Source organism: Cervus elaphus, chromosome 20 (genome assembly GCF_910594005.1).
Source record: "Cervus elaphus chromosome 20, mCerEla1.1, whole genome shotgun sequence".
In the NCBI taxonomy this organism is placed as follows: domain Eukaryota; kingdom Metazoa; phylum Chordata; class Mammalia; order Artiodactyla; family Cervidae; genus Cervus; species Cervus elaphus.
Genome location: NC_057834.1, coordinates 104,283,447 through 104,306,393, shown reverse-complemented (window position 1 = coordinate 104,306,393; position 22,947 = coordinate 104,283,447). Strand labels below are relative to the sequence as shown.

General features: G+C 41.9%; 1 protein-coding gene and 1 pseudogene across 1 annotated transcript; both read left to right on the top strand.

The window, feature by feature from the left end:
- Nucleotides 1-3,365, top strand: part of LOC122677767 — a 48,009-nt pseudogene extending 44,644 nt beyond the window's left edge.
- Nucleotides 902-21,803, top strand: LOC122677766 (syncytin-2-like). The gene is given in 5 exon segments (XM_043878003.1): nucleotides 902-1,082; nucleotides 6,340-6,418; nucleotides 19,350-19,460; nucleotides 19,463-19,518; nucleotides 19,853-21,803. Coding segments are annotated over 3 exon segments (1,206 nt in total). The 5' UTR covers nucleotides 902-1,082; nucleotides 6,340-6,418; nucleotides 19,350-19,388; the 3' UTR covers nucleotides 20,931-21,803.
- The last annotated feature ends 1,144 nt before the right edge of the window (nucleotides 21,804-22,947 follow it).

Genomic DNA, 22,947 nt, shown 5'->3' with positions numbered 1-22,947 from the left:
TGGTGTTGGAGAAGACTCTTCAGAGTCCCCTGGACTGCAAGTAGATCCAACCAGTCCATCCTAAAGGAGATCAGTCCTGGGTGTTCATTGGAAGGACTGATGCTGAAGCTGAAACTCCAATACTCTGGCCACCTCATGCGAAGAGTTGACTCATTGGAAAAGACCCTGATGCTGGGAGGGATTGTGGGCAGGAGGAGAAGGGGACGACAGAGGATGCGATGGCTGGATGGCATCTCCGACTCGATGGACGCAAGTTTGAGTAAACTCTGGGAGTTTGTGATGGACAGGGAGGCCTGGCGTGCTGTGATTCATGGGGTCGCAAAGAGTCGGACACGACTGAGCGACTGAACTGAACTATAAATGGAGTATAAACTTTAAAAATGTGAATCACTCTACTGTACACCTGTAACTTATATAATATTATACATCAAATATATTTCAATAAAAAATGTTTTTAAAAGAACTTTTCAAGACACCTACTCACACACATGGCCAGAAGATGGCACAGGTTTTCCATTACCTGATTCACATCATCAGAAGGAAACCTCCTTCAAAAGAAATAGCTGGATCTCAAGTGCAGGAGAACGTCCTCACGCTGAAATGAGAACTAGAATTTTTAATACAGGATGGAATTAGGCATCCTTTCTCCAGAGAAACTACTTTCCTCTAGAGAAAGATTACTAGGTTAGGATATATCCTCTGGGCTAAAACAGTGCTACACCCCAAAGGAAAGTCCTATGTTAGCTGCAAATCTCTGTGGAATTTAGGAGCAGCAGGAGTGAAAAAGCAAAGGGCCAGGGCATCTAGTTCCAGGGCAGGTAGAGATGAATGCAACAGACTCTCTAATCTGTTTTCTTCTTTTGCCTTCACTTTGACTTCTGGCATTAGCGGTAGAACCCACCACCTTGGCCCATCCACTGAACAGGAGTTAAGCAGTGATGAGAGCACAGTACCAACAACAGGTGCAAAATGCTTTGACCTTGAGGACCCAGCCCCCTGTGACTGCTTCCAAGAAACTTGCCCAGACAACCCCTGCAAGTGTGGCTGACAGCCTTCTCTGCCATTCACAGAACCCATTCACAGTAAGCTTGCCTTTACTTTTTCAATTAACCTGTTGTGATAAAATTAATCTGTTTACAAGATCTATCTTTCCCAGGAGATGCTAGACTGTGAGCTACTAGCCACAGGCTGTCAGCTACTGCTTTCCAATTTATCAGTCATAGACTGGGGGTGGGGGGAGTGGAATATAATTTACAATGGTGGTGAAAATAATTATTACCCAGGAATAATATTAACCAAAAAAGAAAGAAAGAAAGTATGTGAGAACTATTTGAGAAAAAATACAGCCAAGTTTAAACAAATGATAATAGCAATATAATAGCAAACAATTATATGAGGCTTACATCTCACTATTCTAGCATTTTTTCATATTTTACTTCATTTAATCAACAATCTATGAGGTAGGTACCAAAGAATTTCTCATTTTATAGGAAATGGAGGTAAAAAGAGCTTAAATAACTATCTAGATGAGATTTCATCTTCACTGTTGGAAAGCTTGAATTATATCTTACAGTTCCCCAATTGTTTTTTTGTATTTCACTGAAGTCTCAGGAAAATCCCTAAAGAAGAAAAGTTCACTGTTATAAGAGGTTCATTATATAACTTATGCAAGCAACATAAGTCCTAGAAAAAAAATCCAAAGAACATGCATCAAATGTTGAAGGTGTCCTTGATTCTTTTTACTTTCACATATATAACAAACTTGTTGCAATATGCACATATTACTGAATTCTAAGCATCATGAAAGATATTTTTCCTGAATTTTCTTTAAGTTCTGCCAACAACATGAGGTAGGGACTATTTTGCCTGCTTCATTTATTTTATAAATGGAATCACAGAGAGGTTTGCTAACTTACTGTTTTAGGTCACATAGCTGGTACAGAGGTGATCTCAGCCCAACAGCCTGAATCAGGATGGATGAGTGCCTTAGTAGCAAAAGTCCAGGGTGCTGGGACTCAGAAGAGTTGGAATGTATGGAACCTGAATCCTGGAAACTGAGCCTCTTAAACTCTTTGGGGGCCATAGCATAGGGGCAGGGGCCCATAGCATAGGGGTGGGGGGCCATAGCATAGGGGCAGAGGCCCATAGCATAGGGTGGGGGCCCATAGCATAGGGGTGGGGGGCCCATAGCATAGGGTGGGGGCCCATAGCATAGGGGTGGGGGGCCATAGCATAGGGGCAGAGGCCCATAGCATAGGGTGGGGGCCCATAGCATAGGGGTGGGGGGCCCATAGCATAGGGTGGGGGCCCATAGCATAGGGGTGGGGGGCCCATAGCATAGGGGCAGGGGCCCATAGCATAGGGGTGGGGGGCCCATAGCATAGGGGCAGGGGCCCATAGCATAGGGGCAGGGGCCATAGCATAGGGGCAGGGGCCCATAGCATAGGGGTGGGGGGCCCATAGCATAGGGGCAGGGGCCCATAGCATAGGGGCAGGGGCCATAGCATAGGGGCAGGGGCCCATAGCATAGGGGCGGGGGGCCATAGCATAGGGGCAGGGGCCCATAGCATAGGGGCAGGGGCCCATAGCATAGGGGCAGGGGCCATAGCATAGGGGCAGGGGCGCATAGCATAGGGGCGGGGGGCCATAGCATAGGGGCAGGGGCCCATAGCATAGGGGCAGGGGCCATAGCATAGGGGCAGGGGCCCATAGCATAGGGGTGGGGGGCCATAGCATAGGGGCAGGGGCCATAGCATAGGGGCAGGGGCCCATAGCATAGGGGCAGGGGCCCATAGCATAGGGTGGGGGACATAGAGTAGAAGTGGGGGGCCTTGGCGCTACAGTCTTTCCCTTAGTTTTCCTCCCTCATGCTCTTACACAGACTCAAAATTGAGAATGTACAAAACCAAGGAGAAAGTAGAAAATTCACTATGGCTGTTGCTAGAAAGAGCAATCCATTCGTGCTCTGTTCTTTTACCTTTTTTTAACCTTTTACCAGTTTTTTAACCTTCTACCTGTTCTTTAAACTTTTACCTGTTCTTTAAGCTTCTAGTTGGTACCATACTATAACTTGTGAAGGCTTTTTATCACTGAATGCTGGTTAAACTTCATAGGCTTAATCTACCAGCCTCAAAAATATTGGGCAGTTGCATTACCTGTCTACCTGTCTATTATTCTAATTATAATAGTTGGCTGTGGGCATTTTTAAAAATTAACATGATGAGTACCTTGCCATTCAATACCATTCATATAATCATAGAAGAAATACCAAGAAAAAGCCATCTCAGCATTAAGAGCTAATTCCTATCAAAGGAGTGAACTAAATGTTCTTTTTTATAGTCAAGGAACTTTACAACGAAAACTGAATGCAGATATACGAACATTAAACATTTATAAATTTTGGCATTATGCATTTGACCATAATTAATTTGACTTTCTTTTTGAGATGTATTGAGATGTGAAACAAAATGTAAATTGAACTTATTAGAGTAAGTACCATTAATAATATAAATGTTCTCAAATATTAGTTATAAATGATGTCATGATATAATTTCTTTTGTGTTATGATTCCTATTCATCTTGTGTGAAACTTGTAGGACTTTAACCTAAGTGAAGGGTTTTAAGCCTCAGTAGCCAGGGTGAAATTCCACATTTTTTTGTCTTGAAAAGTCAGCTGGAGGACTGAGGGATAAACTGAGGGAAGTCTGATGGGTGACACAAGTCACTGGAACAGAAGAAGCAACTTATGAGCCAAGGTCCCCTCCCCAGGGGTAAATGTTATTCCTTAAAATTAGATGCTTCACTGAGGACCTGACTCCACCTGCTGAGAGCTGCTGCAGAGGGACACTGCCAGCGGCCCTGTCAGAGCAGAGGGCCACTTCCCACTCACACTTGTCTGGAGACCCACTGCAGACAGCAGACCACTGGTCCTGCTGACATGTCTTGTGCTCAGACTTCTCCTCGGAGAGGTTCCCGACCCTCTTTTCTATATTCCAAATTTGACTAATGTGTCTTGCAGGCTAATTGCATGTAATAAACCAAGTGATTTGTGAACTGAATATTGGCCATGTTTTTTCGGTCTCCAAGCCATGATGCTTGCCTGTCCTTACTGCTGGGCCCTGTGACAACTGCTGGGAGCTGTTACTGAACCAAACTTGGGTCTGCTCGACTGCATGCAGCAAAGCCAATTTATTGACACCTGGTTGTGGTGAAGAAAAGTGCAGGGCATCAAGCAAGAGTCCAATCAGCTAGTGCTCAAAATACTTGAACTCCCTGATAGGTTTCAGGACAGCACTCTTTTTGGAGTAGGTAGCATTTCTAAAGGCTGTGGAAGGAGGAGGGGGTGGGCAGTCACAAGGAATGTAATCAGGTTGTTTATAATTCTCTGATTTGTTGGTGGTAAGGTAACAGGACAGTATCACTTTATCAATCCTCTGGCTCCACTAGGTCTGGGGGGCTATGTGTTCATGGTCTTCAAGCAGTTAATTTTGGCAGCTACAAATTGACACTTGCCATCTACCTCTACAAGGGTTAAATCATGCGCTGCTGCAGCTACTGACTTTCAACACTCCATGAAAGGAGTTCTGGGGGGAGAGCTGAATGAGGCACTCTGTGCTCTGGAAAAAATCAACAGGTATTTAGACAGATATTTTCAGAAGATGGCCTTATGGGCCCAATTCTTGCATCTCCTCATATCTAGAAGCTTTCACGAGACTAGCAGAAAACTTCTACAAAAATGATGCGCTTGATTGCATAAACTACCCCTTTACCAAAATCACATCTGTGCTGACCTTCCCCACTACCTCTGCGGAGTAGTTTATCAGAGCTATCTGAGGTGCTGTCTCCCAGGCTACAGTCCTCATATTTCTCCCAGTAAAACTTAACTCACAACTTTCACATACATTTTTTTAAAGTCAATGACTTCTTCCATTATGTGGGGATTTTAGGATCTGTACAACAGTTCTGAAAATGTGCATCAAATATTGTTTTCTGGGGACCTCAGAGACGAGTTAAAATAGAAGACATAGTAGGACTCTGCCCCAGGAAGGCCGCGTAGAGTCACACGTAACTACAGAACCACGGAGAGAGAAAGACGACGACAATTCCAAGGACTTGGGGATGATTAAATGTGGGGATAGAAGAAAAGAGAGAAGTCAAGGTTGACTCTTGGGGTTGTAGCTGAATAACTTGGTAATTAGTGTTGCCTGTATTGCCTTGAGGGGTCTTCCCTGGTGGCTCAGACAGTAAAGAATCCAGCTGCAATGCAGGAAACCCAGGTTCAATCCCTGGGTCAGGAAGATTCCCTCGGACAAGGGAATGGCTATCCACTCCAGTATTCTTGCCAGAATTCCATGGACAGAGGAGCCTGGTGGGCTGTGTAGTCCATGAGGTCATAAAGCATCAGACACAACTAAAGGATGAACAGTTTCTTTCTTTTTTTTTTTTTTTCATTTTTATTTCCTTGAAAGCCTGGAATCCTGACAATTGTGGCGTGGGGGAGAAACAGAAGTGCCCAAGAATTGAACCTGAAGGTGGAGCTCGGTGATTATGGATAGAAAGTCAAGATTGGAAGTTAGCAGTGGCTTCAGGGTTGCATGAGATGTCAGGAGAGGTAGGGAAGGGGTGGGATTTAAAAGGCATTGAGCCTAGAGATTTGCAAACTCTGCAAGGGGAGGGAGGAGACAACATAAGAGCAGCCTGGATCTAGCCTCCTTCCTCACTCTGCTCCAGGTTGAGTCCTAGGGCTGGAGCCCCTCTCCAGGTAAGGCTGACAGAAGTATGGGGCATGGGGCAGATGCTGTCCTGGGCTCCCCTAGCTTTATACCTGCTCTGTCTCTCACCGGATCATGAGAAAGGCACCTTCCTAGGTGTCTCTTATTAAGAAATTGGGAATACGAAAATAGTAGTGCCATGAGAGAAGAAAATAAAGACCAGGAGGAAATGAGCAAGAACTCATGCTTTAGAAACATGGTTGGGAGGTGAAATTGACAGTGTCTTTGGAGGCAATGGTATAAGCGAGAGTTTCCAAACTTAGGGAACCCAGACTGTGATTCTTTCTCCTCCATTCCCTAGACATGATACCTGAACTTTAGCTCCAACCTATATCTTCAGATTTTTTCTGGCTGGGGATAGAGTTGGAAGTAGTAACTCTTCCTACATTTCCTTCATTGTTAGAAAATTGAGCTCTTTTTCTAAAAACAAAAGGAAAAACATGTAAATTTAAGCAAATGCATATGTAGAAAAGTACTTTTTTATTTTCTGAGTACAAATGGATGTACTTATCCGCATACTAAACCTTAAACTTTGAATTCTGTATCAACCGCTTTGCTTGAATTCTAGGCCCCGAGTCACAGCTGCACAGGAGACCATCCTGCTCTGCAGAGAACTCATCCTCCTTCCAGAACAAGGACCTCCGTCGGTGAGCAGAGGTGTAAAACAAAACTCAATCAATTTGAAGGTCAAACTGGGAAGTATCCTTTCTAGCCCTTAGGGAAAGAAAAGATTATTTTTTGGCCAGGACATCTTTTGAGGGAAAAGAATGGCAGCTTCATCATGTAGACAGCTTCTTGATCTGGGGGCAGGCTATAGAGAGGGGCCACAAAACAGATAACCTCTTCGGTGCCAATCAGAAAATTCTGATCCGGCTGGCTAAGGTTACATTTCTGGGGAAGGTGGAAACTGCAAGTAAGTTAAGTGCAAAGTCTAGGATTGGTGCCTAGACTTTAGCATAAGAGATGCCATTTTGGGATCATTTATAATTTTTTTTTAGCAGCAGCTAAAACTTGGTAGTTGAGTGTCTTAGTAAATGGAGAAGTGGAGGGGGTGTGGGAGCACACATATTTTAGTGAATCAGGGGAACAGACCTTTTGGACTGATAAGGAATGAGTGTAGGGTGGGAATCCTTAATCTGGAGCTTTGATGGTCTGATATTATAAACAGAATCATGACTTTGCCATCACTGGAAATCATAGCTTTTTTCATTTCATGTTATAGTTTTGCAGGTATCATGAAATACAACTTTATATTCTAAGTTAAAATTCAAAAATAGTTTAGATCTACCACTCAATCTTATTTAATAATAGGTTAAGAGGCTCAAATATTCTATATCTCAATTATTATTTTGATAGTTTTATCAAGCTAAATTCCATTCAGATATGAATGAAAACAGATATGGTCTCTTTCTTGCCCTATCCTAGGCACCACTGAGAATCTATCCACTCTGGGTTCAGAATCCCTAAATTAAGGTGGAAAGCAAAGTTTAAACATCCAATGTGGGGCAAACTTGGCAAATTTCAGATCAGGCTTGGAGGATCATCAGAGGGTCTTAGTATACAGAAAGACTCCAGGGTGCTGACGTTTAAAAACTGTACAACGTGAGATGTTCCAAGCTCAGTTTTATTTGGAGCAAAATGAGGACTGCAGCCTGGGAGATGGCATTTCAGATAGCTCAGAGAAACTGATCCAAAGAAGTAAGGGGGGAAATGAGTATATATGTGATTATGGTGAAAGGGAAACTCATGCAATCCAGCACATAACTTTTGCCAAAGGCTTCTGCTCATTGGGTTTCCATGCTGGCTCAGTGGTAAAGAATCTGTCTGCCAATGCAGAAGACTTGTGGACTCAGGTTCAATCCCTGGGTGGGGAAGATCCCTGGATAAGGAGCTAGCAACCCATCCAGGATTCTTGCCTGGGAAATCCATGTGCAGAAAAACCTGTCGCACTACAGTCCATGGGGTCACAAAGAATCGGACACAACTTAGTTTGTAGTTAGGATACAAATTTTAGTTTGTTGACTAAAAGCAACAAACAACAACTTCTCCTAGGCAGAAAGAGCAGACATCACCATGAAGGACTTTGGTGCTTTTCTAATAACCAGGAGATGCAAGACTTGGGCTCATAAAATCAGCTCCTGAAAGTATCTATCTGAAGACCTGTTCTGCCAGCTTTTCCCAGAGTCCAGAGTGCCTCAGCTCTCCACAGTGAACTTTCGGGGGCTGTTGAAAGTCAGAAGCTGCAGCAACATATGATTTAATCCTCGTAGAGGTAGATGCCAAGTGCCAATCTGTAGCTGACACGGGCTTTTATTCAGTGTGGTGATGTGCTGGTTTATGTCCTAAAGAACTTGCTCTGACAATATGCAACAGGAGGGTGAAATTTGGAGACAGCGATCAGTTAGGAAGGGTGAGTGACATATAACAGTTTGTATCCCAGGCTTTGCAGGGGATGGGGAGGTGAGGGGTGCTAAAATTTGATGTGACTTTTAATCATGTGATTCCTACTCACCTTGTGTGACTTTAGGCTATGTTAGGTAGTTTGAAATGGAGTCACAGCGGCCAGTGTGAGTTTGTATGATGATTGTTTTTAATATCCTGTTAGGCTATGAGTATTTAAGTGTGACATAATACAGGTGTTAATATGGATATGGAATTTGTTTGGTGAGGTCCAGGGATGCCATCACTGGAACAGGAGCACTGACATACATAAGAATTCCCTGAGGCTTCACGGGTATTCTGTATTGGAGGCTCCTGAAAAATGAGACTGCTAAGCTGAGTAGCTCACAGGCCCTTGTCTGGGGACTGAGTCCAGTTGGAGGCTCTGTGACTTCTTGCTCACACTACTCTTAACAGCCCAGAAAGTGGGGTGCCAGTTAGATACCTTCCAGATTGCTCTTCTTTTTTACTGGCGTGTCTACCTTAGAGTGCTTGTGTGATTGTGTGCAATAAATGGAGCAAATCATAAACTGAGTTTGGATGTGTTTCATTTTCTCCAATTCTGGGACTCACCTGGCCTTTATGCAAGGCTGCCCCACCTTAATCCAATTCCCCTTAATTGGGGATGGAAAACAGCTTGTTCGGATTTGCATTTTCTTAGCTTATGACTGCCATCATTTTATATGTTTATTGTCTACTTCATTTTCTCTGTACTGAGTTAACTTTTCAAAACAGGAACCCTATTCTTAGGGTGCTTTTTTTTTGTCTGTTTGTTTTTCTGAAATTGCTGGCAACTTTGTGGATTCCCTTTTCATGAGAGAAAGAATAATTCATAATCCCACAGAGTACTCTGGAGCACCCAGAGTTAGGCATTACTCTATACATTTCACATTTTAATTACCCAAAGGATCTACCAGCTCTGTTGTCCCTTTCCAGGTGGAGGGGTAGGCATTTAGCCCCTGCCATCATCAACTTTTTCGAACACTGGAACCAGTTTTGTTAGCATTCCCCTGACTAATAATCATGGAGCATGTTTTTATCTGTTTACAGTCCATTCTCACTACTATGGCTTTGAGTGTATTTACAAAAATGGGCTTGTACTATCTACATTATTTGCAGCTTGTTTTTTCCTCTAATGTATCCAAGACAGCCCTAACCAGTGCATTCTGATCTCTCGGTGGGCATTGAGCTTCCTTGGCTCAATGCTTCTCTTATTAAAGGATATTTGTTTTCTGAGTTTTTGTCATGAAAACCTCAGTACTTAACGCTTGGCTCGTGTATTGTCAAGTCCAGGTGGTTTTAATGCTTGTGTAGGTCATTAAGGGGAGAGTATGTGTATTATTTTTTATTTTAATAGGTGTTCCAAGTTCCTGAAAAATCATAATTATTCCCACAGAAGATAGGTAATAGTGATCTTATTTTTTTCAGTTATAGCCAAAACTTCTGGAGAAGGCAATGGCACCGCATTCCAGTACTCTTGCCTGGAAAATCCCGTGGACAGAGGAGCCTGGTAGGCTGCACAGTCCATGGGGTTGCTGAGTCGGACACGACTGAGCAGCTTCACTTTCACTTTTCACTTTCATGCATTGGAGAAGGAAATGGCAATCCACTCCAGTGTTCTTGCCTGGAGAATCCTAGGGATGGGGGAGCCTGGTGGGCTGCCGTCTATGGGGTCGCACAGAGTCAGACACGACTGAAGTGACTTAGCCGCAGCAGCAGCCACAACTTTTTGTCTTGGGAAACCTTTCATGTTTAGTACTCATTGTTTTGCAATTCCCTCTATTTTAAAATTTTGATTTATCAATTTCCTTACACTTTTAATATAAGAAACATGAATGATTTTTTAGTGGTGGTTTAGAATTTGTTATTCACTCCTCAGTGAAGTACTTTCTTATTTTAGCTTTTGTGTAGTTCAGAAATGTTTAATGAATATCGTCTGTTCTATATTGCTGAGTGGAAGTTTCTGGATGTGGAACCTTTTTAAAATCTTGGACATTTTACTGTTTGTTTTTTTTTAATCCTCACTAATGAGGATTCTGTGTTTGTTTATATTTTTTGGATTCAGTTCAGTTCAGTCACTCAGTTGTGTCTGACTCTTTTTGACCGCATGGACTGCAGCATGCCAGTCTTCCCTGTCCATCACCAGCTCCCAGAGCCTGCTAAAACTCACATCCATTGAGTCAGTGATGCCATCCAATGATCTCATCCTTTGTCGTCCGCTTCTCCGCCCGCCTTCGATCTTTCCCACCATCACGTTCTTTTTCAAGGAGTCAGTTCTTTGCATTAGATCGCCAAAATACTGGAGCTGGAGATTCAGCTTCAGCATCAGCCCTTCCAGTGAATATTCAAGACTGATTTCCTTTAGGATTGGCTGGTTTGATCTCTTTGCAGTCCAAGGGACTCTCAAGAGTCTTCTCCAACACCACAGTTCAAAAGCATGAATTCTTTGGTGCTCAGCCATCTTTATGGTTCAACCCTCACAACCATACATGACTACTGGAAAAACCATAGCTTTGACTAGATGGACGTTTTTGACAAAGTAATGTCTCTGCTTTTGAATATGCCATCAAGGTTGGTCATAGCTTTTCTTCCAAGGGGCAGACGACTTTTAATTTCATGGCTGCAATCACCATCTGCAGGGATTTTGGAGCCCAAGAAAATAAAGTCAGTCACTGTTTCCATTATTTCCCCATTTATTTTTCATGAAGTGATGGGACCAGGACACATGAAGTGTGTGAATCTTCACATTTCATGCAAAGATGGGCACAATAAAGGACAGAAATGTTATGTACCTAACAGAAGCAGAAGATATTAAGAACAGGTGGCAAGAATATACAGAAGAACTCTACAAAAAAGATCTTCATGACCCAGATAACCATAATGGTGTGATTACTCACCTGGAGCCAGACATCCTGGAATGTGAAGTCAAGTGGGCCTTAGGAAGCATCGCTATGAACAAACCAAGTGGAGGTGATGGAATTCCAGTTGAGCTATTTCAAATCCTAAAAAGATGATGCTGTGAAAGTGCTGCACTCAATGTGCCAGAAAATTTGGAAAACTCAGCAGAGGCCACAGGACTGGAAAAGGTCATTTTTCATTCCAATCTCAAAGAAAGGCAATGCCAAAGAGTGTTCAAACTACCGCACAATTGCACACATTTCACATGCTAGCAAAGTAATGCTCAAAATTCTCCAAGCCAAGCATCAACAGTATGTGAACCATGAACTTCCAGGTGTTCAAGCTTTATTTAGAAAAGGCAGAGGAAGCAGAGATCAAGTTGCCAACATCCAATGGATCATCAAAAAAGCAAGAGAGTTCCAGAAAAACATCTACTTCTGCTTTATTGACTACACAAAAGCCTTTAACTGTGTGGATCGCAACAAACTGTGAAAAATTCTTCAAGAGATAGGAATATCAGACCACCTGACCTGCCTCCTGAGAAATCTGTATGCAGGTCAAGAAGCAACAGTTAGAACTGGACATGGAACAACAGACTGGTTCCAAATCAGGAAAGAATACATCAAGGCTGTATATTGTCACCCTGCTTCTTTAACTTATATGCAGAGTACATTATGCAAAATGCCAGGCTGGATGAAACACAAGCTGGAATCAAGATTGCCAGGAGAAATATCAATAACCTCAGATATGCAGATAACCCCACCATTATGGCAGAAAGTGAAAAAGAACTAAAGAGCCTCTTGTTGAAAGTGAAAGAGGAGAGTGAAAAAGTTGGCTTAAAACTCAACGTTCAGAAAACTAAAATCATGGCATTTGGTCCCATCACTTCATGGCAAATAAATGAGGAAATAATGGAAACAGTGTCATACTTTATTTTTGGGGGCTCCAAAATCACTGCAGATGGTGACTGTAGCCATGAAATTAAAAGACGCTTGCTCCTTGGATGAAAAGTTATGACCAACCTAGACAGCGTATTAAAAAGCAGAGCCATTACTTTGCCAACAAAGGTCCATCTAGTCAAAGTTTTGGTTTTTCCAGAAGTCACGCATGGGTGTGAGAGTTGGACTATAAAGAAAGCTGAGCACCAAAGAATTGAAGCTTTTGAACTGTGATGTTGAAGACTCTTGAGAATCCCTTGGACTGCAAAGAGATCCAACTAGTCAATCCCAATGGAACTCAGTCTTGAATATTCACTGGAAGGACTGATGTTGAAGCTGAAACTCCAATACTTTGGCCACTTGATGGGAAGAACTGACTCATTGGAAAAGACCCTGATGCTGGGAAAGATTGCAGGTGAGGGGAGAAGGGGACAACAAAGGGTGAGGTGGTTGGATGGCATCTCCAACTCTATGGACATGAGCAAGAGTAAGCTCCAAGAGTTGGTAATGGACAGGGAAGCCTGATGTTCTGCTCTCCTTGGGATCACAAAGAGTCAGACATGACTGAGTGACTGAACTGAACTGATGGCACCAGATGGATTATTTTTGGATTAATATTTGATTATTTAAAATCTTGCTAGGATATCATGTGTTCCATCTAGATTTTTTTTCTTTATTACCATACATTTGCTGATGTGTCTTTTAAAATACCCACACTGGCTCACTTTTTATGCTTAATCTTGCACATGGTTATTTTTTCTCTTTAAGGAAAATTCTTACTTGGCTTTTGCTTTTATTCTTACAGTTTTCTCTTAAATTTCTACTTTTAACTCAGCATTTTCTCTTTTCTTGGTTTTGTCTTAGCCATGTTTTTTGGAGCACAAAATAATTTATACTTCTGGATTGCAATAACTGAAAATTTTTCTTTGTTTCATTTCTTTATTTTGACTTGGATTATGCTATATTAGTCAGTGCTTTAATTTTGTAAGCATTTATGTGTAAAGGAGATCAGTCCTGGGTGTTCATTGGAAGGACTGATGCTGAAGCTGAAACTCCAATACTTTGGCCACCTCATGCAAAGAGCTGACTCATGGAAGGAAAAAGACCCTAATGCTGGGAAGGATTGGGGGTAGCAGGAGAAGGGGACGACAGAGGATGAGATGGCTGGATGGCATCACCGACTTGACGGCCGTGGGTTTGGGTGGACTCCGGGAGTTGGTGATGGACAGGGAGGCCTGGAGTGCTGCGGTTCATGGCGTTGCAAAGAGTCAGACACAACTGAGCAACTGAACTGAACTGCTATGTACAACTTTGTCCTTACTTTCAGTTTTCCTTGATATTTGCTTTAATAGCACTTGTAGGACATATAGAGTAGCTTTGTTACTGAACTGAACTTGGGTTCATTCACATGATGCACAGCAGTCAATCTACTGACAGTCGGTCATGATGAAGGAAAGTAGAGCATTTATTGGCAGGGCACCAAGCAAGGAGAATAGGCAACTTATGCTCAAAGGACCTGAACTCCTTGCTTGATGACCTGCAGATTAACACTGTACTTTTCCTTCACCACAACCTGGAATCCATAGATTGACTTTGCTGCAACTAAACCTGAGTTCAAGTATGCAACTATTTTGGTGACTGTGAAAGGACCACCACCCCAGCTGGATGTCTTTGTGGCACATTGGCCACTAGCAAGAAGTGGCTCTAAGATTCTGTCCCGCAGATTCCTGAGCACCTTTGTCTCAGGGGCAACCCTGAACCTCTGCCACCAACTGTATTACAATGGCCCTTGGTGCATCGAGGTGATGGAAACAAGGCACTTGCTTGTGACATCTCTGTGAAATAGCAGAGCTCATGTGTGATGACACCAAGGTATTCTTTCTTTTAGCCCAGTCTGTCCATGACTGGGCATTGATTTTGAGGGTTTTCTGTATTGAACTGAAGAATCTGTAACCCTGAGAGATGCCTTGTGTTTGTGAACTTACTTCCTTCTTTAACATTTGACAGCACTCTGTGAACAATTCAAAGTAGATAATGAAAGATCTGTTCCATTTTGTAGACTCTGAGAGTATATTTTGCAGAATTGGTAAATATTTAAGCACCTCTGAAAAAAAAAATGGTGTTCTATTGTAACACAACTTGGCCTCAGTTGTCTAGGACCTGGACTACATTGCCCCCCAGTATCTCTCTAAATAACACCATCTTTCAACCAGAACTGTTTTGTTAAAAAGGGAGGAAATGGAATGATGCTTCTTAAGTACAGCCTTTGATATTATTTTACCAAGTGAACCTATTCAGAGAAAAATGTAACATGCATAAATTATGACAGAGAAAGAAATTTCCTCAAATAAGGAGATACTAAAAGTTCTATTTAAAAAGTTTTACCAGATTCTCAGGAATCAAGAGAAGGAAATTAATTCAACAAATAAATGCTCCTAGATATCCATCTCACTTGTATGGTGGGCAGAATGGGGAAGCAGGGGCAGGGGCCGTAGATCCCATAGCAACAAATTCACCTTCACCTGCTCAGGTAGAAGCTGAGGAAGGAGGAATTGTCTCCCTCTTATATCCAACAGAGCACCCATATTGGTCAGAGAACCACTTATATTCAGGCAAGGCATTCACACTGAGGCAGATTCTCATTGGAGGAATAAGTGCCCAAGGTCAGCCAGCAGGATTCATGTGGATATACTCTCCCTTTTCAAATTCAGACTTGTTCAATTGGAAAATTAATATACCAACCTATTGTGATGACCGTACCAGGATAGAAAATGCCACCCACAGTCCAAATTGGGTCAGAGCTTCCTAACTACCCCAATGGCTGAGGAAGAGATGAGGATGGTAATAGAAAATGCTAGAGAAGAGGCAGATGGAATGCATGTTGCTGTCTCTGGCAATCCCCTCCCAGCACCAGCAGCAAAAGCAATTCCCACCACAGATCCAGACTGGGAGGAGAATGACCTAGGAGATAAAGCTGGAATTGAGCATTACAAGGAGTGCATCATGGTAGGGCTTGAAAAGGGAGAACCAAACCAAGAGTTTTCATAAGGTGCAAGGAGTGTGCAAACAGCCACAGTAAAAAAACCTGAGTTTGGGGAGAGAATGTACAGGGTATATCACCAATATACAGATGTGAATCTAGATAATCTGGAGAATTTCAAGTTAGTTAACCAGACCCTCTGGCTCAGAGTGCCCCCTATATCTAGAAATTGTGCAAAAGGTAGAAGGTCTTTTTCTGCTTCTAATCTCTCTTTTGGTGTAATAGAAACTGCTTTCGGTTTCTCACAGTCAGGAGGGCATACAAGAACAAAAGGAGACCCTTTAAAAGAAGCAGCAGATGCCCATTCTGGCAGCGATACTCACTGACCAGAGAAATGAGGAGACAAGAAATCTGAACAGAGGACAAGATTCCAGGGACCCAAGAGAGTGAAGGGTAGCCCTCAGAAAAGAGACCCCTAAAGGGGACATGTTAAAGTGCATCCCCAGCAGTGCTTACTGAAAGCCAAGAAGCTTTCAGTAAGAAAATCTGTCCCAACTTAAAAACAGAAACCAGAAGAAGAGGAGAAATCATTTTTCATGCTGGAGACAAGAGAGAGTGAGGAAAGTCAGGGAATTCACTTGGGGAAACAGGCTCCATCCCACCTCCCACCAGGAGCGCCAGGGAACCCTTTTTTGGGAAACAGACAACTGACTTTCTGATTGGTACTGGAGCCACTAGCTCAGTTTTGAACATGAGTTAACCCAAAAAAAGAGCCGTGTCAAGAGGAGTCTACAGAATGCCTCTCCCAAAACTGCTTTGCAGCGCCTAGATTGAGGCAATTAACTTAAAACACGCTTTTATATACATGCCAGAGAGCCCAGTCTCATTGTTGAGGTGAGATTTATTATGCTAAAATGACTTTCGCTCCTGGAAGACTGAATAGAGAGGGACTACCAGAACAAGCCTGTGCCTTGCAGGCAGCCATCCTGTCAAGAGATGGAGCCACTAGCATCCCTGAAGACAGCCTGCATCAGGGAAGCCTGAGAGCATAGACTGATCAGACGGCAGGTACAGCAAGGAAGGCCGTAGCAGTAAAGCTGAAACAAACTGGACACTCAAACGCTGAGCTTAAGGCAATACCCTTTACTTATTTATGTATTTTTCATTGAAGCATCCTGGCCAAATTTGGCAAGATAAATTTTTATTTTTATTTTTTATTTTTTCCCCATTTATTTTTATTAGTTGGAGGCTCATTACTTTACAACACTGTAATGGTTTTTGCCATACACTGACACGAATCAGCCATGGATTTACATGTGTTCCCCTTCCCGACCCCCCCTCCCGCCTCCCTCTCCATCCCAGCCCTATGGGTCTTCCCAGTGCACCAGCCCTGAGCACTTGTCTCATGTATCCAACCTGGGCTGGTGATCTGTTTCACCCTTGACAGTATACTTGTTTCAATGCTATTCTCTCAGAACATCCCACCCTCGCCTTCTAGGAGCAAGCAAAACAGGGATGCAGACTTTGACAAACTGGATTTTAAAAATACCTGCTTATTTTCCTCCCTCAGTCATCTTACAGGCTTCCTATGTGTCACCAGTGGTTAGAATCTGCTTGCCAATGCAGGTGATGTAAGAGACATGGGTTCAATCCTGTGTTGGGAAGATCCCCAGGTGTCGGGCACAGCAACCCACTTGAGTATACTTGCCTGGAGAATCCCATGGACAGAGGAGCCTGGTAGGCTACAGTCCATAGGGTCGCAAAGAGATGGACATGACTAAAAGCAACTCAGCATGCATGCATGCCTTCACCGTATAATACTCACATCCTGACTTTACGAAACCAGGCACTGAAGAACACTGATTCATTCAGGACATAAGAGCCATAAATCAGATAGTGAAAGATATCCAAACTGTAGTCCCCAGTACTTATTCAATTGACTATCTTAACCTGAAGATTATTGTTAGGCTTAACAGAGGTCTTTTTCTATATTATTTTGAGTCTTGAATCCCAAGAGTTATTTGCATTTGTAAGGAAGATCTGAAAATCAAAGCAATAAACAATCTCAACTCTCTGGCCAAATGAAGCTCTAAACTCTCTCGGAAAAAGGCCCAAATTTCACAACTGTCAGTGAAATATCTAGGAATCAAACTGACCAAAGGCCAGAGCAATGGCTCTAGGACTGCCTGGAGACAGTCCCCAGAGTAACAGTGTCCAAAACCGAAGACAGTTGCCTCGGTTCCTGGAATGGCAAGATTCTGCTGCACATGAGTCCCCAACTTAAGCTAATAGTTAAACAGTTACACGAGGCCCTAAAATAAGTCTAACAATAAGCCTTCAGTGGGGAGCAGAGAATGTGAAAAATCTTCCAATCAATGAAGGGAAAACTACTGACTGCCCCTGTTCTGGGTTTGCCACGTTTGAAAAAGTCATTTGATCCTTTTAAACATAAAAGACAGGTAGTGAGACTGGAGGTATTGACCTACAATCTGAGAGCACAAAATGCCCAGTATCCTATTTCACAAAGGCTTTGGACAGTATAATCCAGGATTGGTCAATATATCTGAGCATCATAGCTGCTGCGCTGGATTTGTGGCAAGAAGCAGAATTCACTCCAGGACAGCCAACCATGGTGTTTACATCCCACTATGTGTTGCTGCTGTTGGAACTAAAGGGTGGATATTGGCTCACTTCAGACCACTTGGGAGGATATCAGTCAATTTTATTTGATAATCCCAATGTGACCCCAAAGACTATGTCCTTTTCAAATCTGGTCTCATTGTTCCCCCCCCTTTGGGTGGCCCATGCACTCAGGTTCATGCATTATTGTTTGCAGATTGTTGAGCAGCTGTTTGGGCCTGATTAATGATTCCTTGGGAGATCCAGACATCGAGAACTTCTCAAACGGAATTAATTCATGGACCATGGAAACTGAAAGAGCAGATACACAGTGATAACCTTGCAGGAGACCCTAGGAGTGGAAGCTTTGCCATCATGTACTTGGCCCAGAAAGTTAGATTATTGTTCTCAGTTGACTTTTCTGTCTCTGTGAGGTTAATATAGTTAACATCTATACTGACTCGAAATATGCCTTTTCAGTTGTGAATGCATACGGGGCGATTTGGAAAGATAGATTGCTCACTTCTGAAGAAAATGAAATCAACATGCCCCCAGGAAGTTTTGAAACTGCTAGACACAGTGTTCAAGCCAAAGGAGGTGGGAGTTGTGCATTGCCCAGGACAGTCAGCAAAAACACCTTTAGTTATAGCACGGATTCTAAGTATAAACCTGATCCAATTTAACCTGATGTACTGAGAACCTTGAAAGGTCATGAGAATAAGTATTTAGTCTTTTGTATCTAGGAGCAAGTGGAAAATGACCAAGGAGTGTTTTAATTCATGTATATCTCATGGAAGAGGTTATTGGATTAGTATACCTGAGCACCCATCATGGACAGTAGATACAGGATTATGTTAAAAGATCAAATATGCAAAGGACACTTTAAAGAATATTATGAAAATGTATCATTTGTCCCAAAAATAATTCTAAGACTGGAACTCCCCCACCCTGTATGGAGTGGAGGAGATGAGCCTGAGTGAAGATTGGCGAGTAGATTTTATAGTCATGCCCAAAGTAAAAGGGGAATTTCACTACCTACTAGTGATGGGTAACCTTAATAGGCTGCTTAGAAACATTTCCTTGCTGGATTGAAGAACACTTCAGAAGTAGTAAAGGTCTTGACCTAGGAGATAATTCCTAGATTTGGGCTACCCAGCTAAATTCAGAGTGATACTGGAGGTGTCTTTACTGCTAATATGATTCAGGAGGAATCTAAAATATGTGGAATAAAAAAGAGTTTGCGTGCATCTTAGAGCCTGTGATCAACCAGAACCACACGTTAAAAAAGACAATGGCTAAAATCTGTCAAGAAACTGACTTAACGTGGATTAAATTGCCCCCATTGCATTGCTTAGAATTAGAATGTGTCCTAGAAGTAGACTCCAATTGAGTCCTTAAGAAATGTTGTGTGAGAGATCCTTTCTCTATTCTGAGCAGTTAAGTGGTCAGACATGTGATTGAAAGGTAAAAGAATTAGACACTGTAAGATATGTGTAAACACTGGGGTAAGTTTGAAATACTATTTCTAAATTTGGTACTAATAAATAATGTTTCTCATAGATGTCCTCTTCCAGTGTTTTAGAACTGGAGACTTGAGTGCTCCTAATAATGAGGAAGAATATACACCAAAGAACCAACTCCAGCCTCAGAGGGTGAGGCCTTACCATGTTCTACTGCTAACTAGCTCTTCTGTTCAATTGACAGGAGTCAACTGTATAACAGTTGTGGATCTGTTACACACGGATGAAGTTCACTTCTGACTCAACTACAAATCTACAGTCCTCAGCAGTTACAGAAAAGACAACCACAAAGCTGAACAAAGTCAGTCTGCCTTCCTACAAGTCCACAGTGGGACTTCAGTTAAAATCAAAGAAAGTATCTTTTATAAGTTGTAAATGACTTGTGACCATTTATCATAACATTTATAATTGGCTGGAGCGTTTTTCTGTTTTATTATTTGCTTATAGTTTTTTGTTTGCTTCTGGATTCATCTAATCATTTTACCTGTGATTATATTGTAGACAATCAAGCCTATCATTCGCTGTGATATTGATAATAAGAGATATTTAACTTTTGCTCTATTTTAATTTAAACCTTGTGATAATACAGTTAGTACCAAAGTTTAGGGCTATTGCTATTTTCCCACATAAGATCTTGGCCCCAGGTATAATGATGGCTCTTGCTTTTCTTTACTGTCTCATCCCACTGGTGTCTGCTGTTTCCTGGAGGGAAAATTCTCTAATTATGTTATCTCAGAGTATAGCCACAGGTCAGAAAGTAAGTAATTGTTGGGTATGCCATTTGATATCTGAAGACATCCAGAAAGACTTTGTCCCACTTATAGTCCCCGTAATTGATTTTGGTACTGTGCCAGAACCCATGACCTACTATCATCTTCCTCCTCCAGGCCGCACATTCAAAGTTAGGTTAATCAGATTACATAAGAATGCCTCTACCCCTTGTTTCACCTTGTCTGAGAAAATTTTCAGGGGACCAAGAGTCAGAATTGGTCCACCGCGGTCTCTTGACTTTCTCCTGAAAAAATGTGATGAACAAAACCCCCTGAAATGTATGAATGACAAATGTGAAAGAGCTAAAAGTGACACTAATTCATGCCAGAGAGTCAGAAAAGTTAAATATAATGTAACGAGAATCTGGAAGGCTTGCACTGGTAGTGATCCCTGGCTAGAGAACGTACTGTCCGTGCTTCCCCAAAAAGAAAGTATCAATTTCACTACCCTGGGAGGTATAACGTGTGCCCCGGCAGGATATTACTTTGTCTGTGGCACAGGAAATACCCCAAGAAGTGAAGGGAGGGCATATCGCTGCTTAGACAGCTGGGAAATACAAGGGTCCTGCCTACTGGGATATGTAAAGATGCCTTTGTCCTTGTATAGCCTGGAGAACATCTCTTTGCTCGCTAAACCAAACACCTATAATAAAAGAATGATATTGGCAGTATATGAGAAGAATATAGGACAAAGCTCTTTTGGCAACCTCACACCAACTGCCAGAGTTTATGTCAATAGAGATACAATTCATAACCTATCTGCCACAATTGGACAAATTGCTGAAGACACAGATAAAAGTACTGTAGCCCAACACATATCTTTGAACTCATTGACTCGAGTGTTCCCGGGCAATAGAATAGTCCATGATTTCTTATTAGCAGAACAAGGAGGAGTGTGTGTAATGGTTAATAATACATGCTGCACATACATCAATACCTCTGGAGAAGTTGAAACCCGAGTAAACAAAATACTTCAAAAGGCTACCTGGTTATAGGATGTACATAAAAAGGATGCACATCAGGACTTATTTCAGAACACATCTGAAATAGGGGGACTTTTTTGAGTACTGTTACAAGGCTCTATTTGATCATCATCTTCTCTCTAATGTGTTTCTTAATTTTCAACTGTTTGTTCAGATGCTATGACAAAGTGGTCAAAGAGAGAAATCATGTTTTCATAATTCAAAGTATGATGCTAGACTTGGGACTCAAGAATTCTTTGAAAAGAAGATTCAAGACTTTTGCTCCTCTAATTCTGAAGAATTAACATCGCCCCTGTTCAGCAGGAAGTAGCCAGAGCGGTCGTCGCCCCTGTTCCCCTCAGGATGAGGAGTATCAAAGTGCAGAGGGACCTGAAATTGAGCAGGACCCTGCAGGGTCTTCCTGGATACAATCTCCTATTGTCCCCACTTCTTGTTTGTAGAAAAAGATTGAGATTTTTAGGTCTTCACAGAGTTCCTAAGAGCAGACTCAAGCAGTTAATAATTACAGAAGTGAGGAAATACAGGAACAAAGGAAAAGCAATCAAGAAATAAATGTTTAGTCATAAAACAGAGTCACAGGATTCCTAGATCCTTTTCAAGGGATATAGATAATAAACTAATGCAACATATCTTTGAGTTGTTTTTCAGAAACCAGGATCTCATGATGAAACCCAGTGACCACAGCCAAACAAGTTCGAACCAGAAGAACGATGATCAAGATGCCAGACATCACTTTGTTGATTAAAACCCCATCAATCAGAATATTCCATGAGATAATCACACACTTAAGATCCTTACCCTTATCTTTAATATAAAAATCTCCTGTCTGAAAGTCACTGGGGAGTTCAGGTCCTTTAAACATTTACTGCCCATTCTCCTTGCTTGGCACCCTGCAAATAAATGCTGTACTTTCTTTCACCACAACCCTGTCAGTAGATCGATTTTGCTTATTTGGGTGGGCAAACTCAAGTTTGGTTAAGTAACAACCTGTGTTTTGATTAGGAGAGCTCAGTGGTTTTTCTTAATGACTTCTCAGCTTATTGAATGTTAGGAGCACTTTCAAGCATACAAAAGTATAAACTCATATCCATCACCCAGATTCAAGAAGAACTGTATTCCTCATTTGTCTTTACTCTTTTTGTTGAAATATTTTAAAGCAAATCACAGACACCATGCCATTTCACCCTTAGAAACTTCAGTATCTATCTCTTAAAATATGAGTGTGTTCTTAAATAACCACAATATGATTGCCCCAGCCAATAAATTTCATATTCCATAATACGGAGTACTCAGTATATATTGAAAATTTCCTGCTCTTCCTCAATTGATTTATTCAAGCCAGAATCTAAATAAGGGGCACATAATTATCTATATCTGCTAACCTAGAATAGCACTTTATTCCCCAAGTTATTAAAGTATTGGAATCCTATTGAAGGTCCTACCTGGTGGATTTTTCTTATTACTCATTCATAGTCATCTTGATAGCTTCAAGTACAACAAATTTTTTCCATCTTTCAAAACTGAAACTCTACTCACTAAACACTATTTCTCTATTCCCCTCCCTTTCCCTTCTCCCTTGGCAATACCTATCTACTTTGTTTCTCTCTGAATTTGACTAATTTAGGTACCTCATACAAGTAGATTCACACTATATTGGTCTTTTTGTGACTGGCTTATTTCACTTAACATGATATCTTCAAGGTTTATCCATGTGGTAACATGTGTTATATTTTCCTTCCTTTTTAAGGCTGAATCCTGGAGTAGGAAATGGCACCCCACTCCAGTATTCTTGCCTGGATAACTCTTTGGACATAGGAGCTCAGTGGACTAGGAGCTCAGTGGACTACAGTCCTTGGGGCCACAAAGAGTCAGACATGAATGAGCAACTGAGCACAAAGCTGAATAATCTCTTGTGAATGTATATATATATATATACACCATATTTTTTATCCACTCATCCTTTGAAGGACACTTGATTGGTTCCATTTTTTGACTACTGTGAATGATGCTGCTTTAAATATGATTGCAT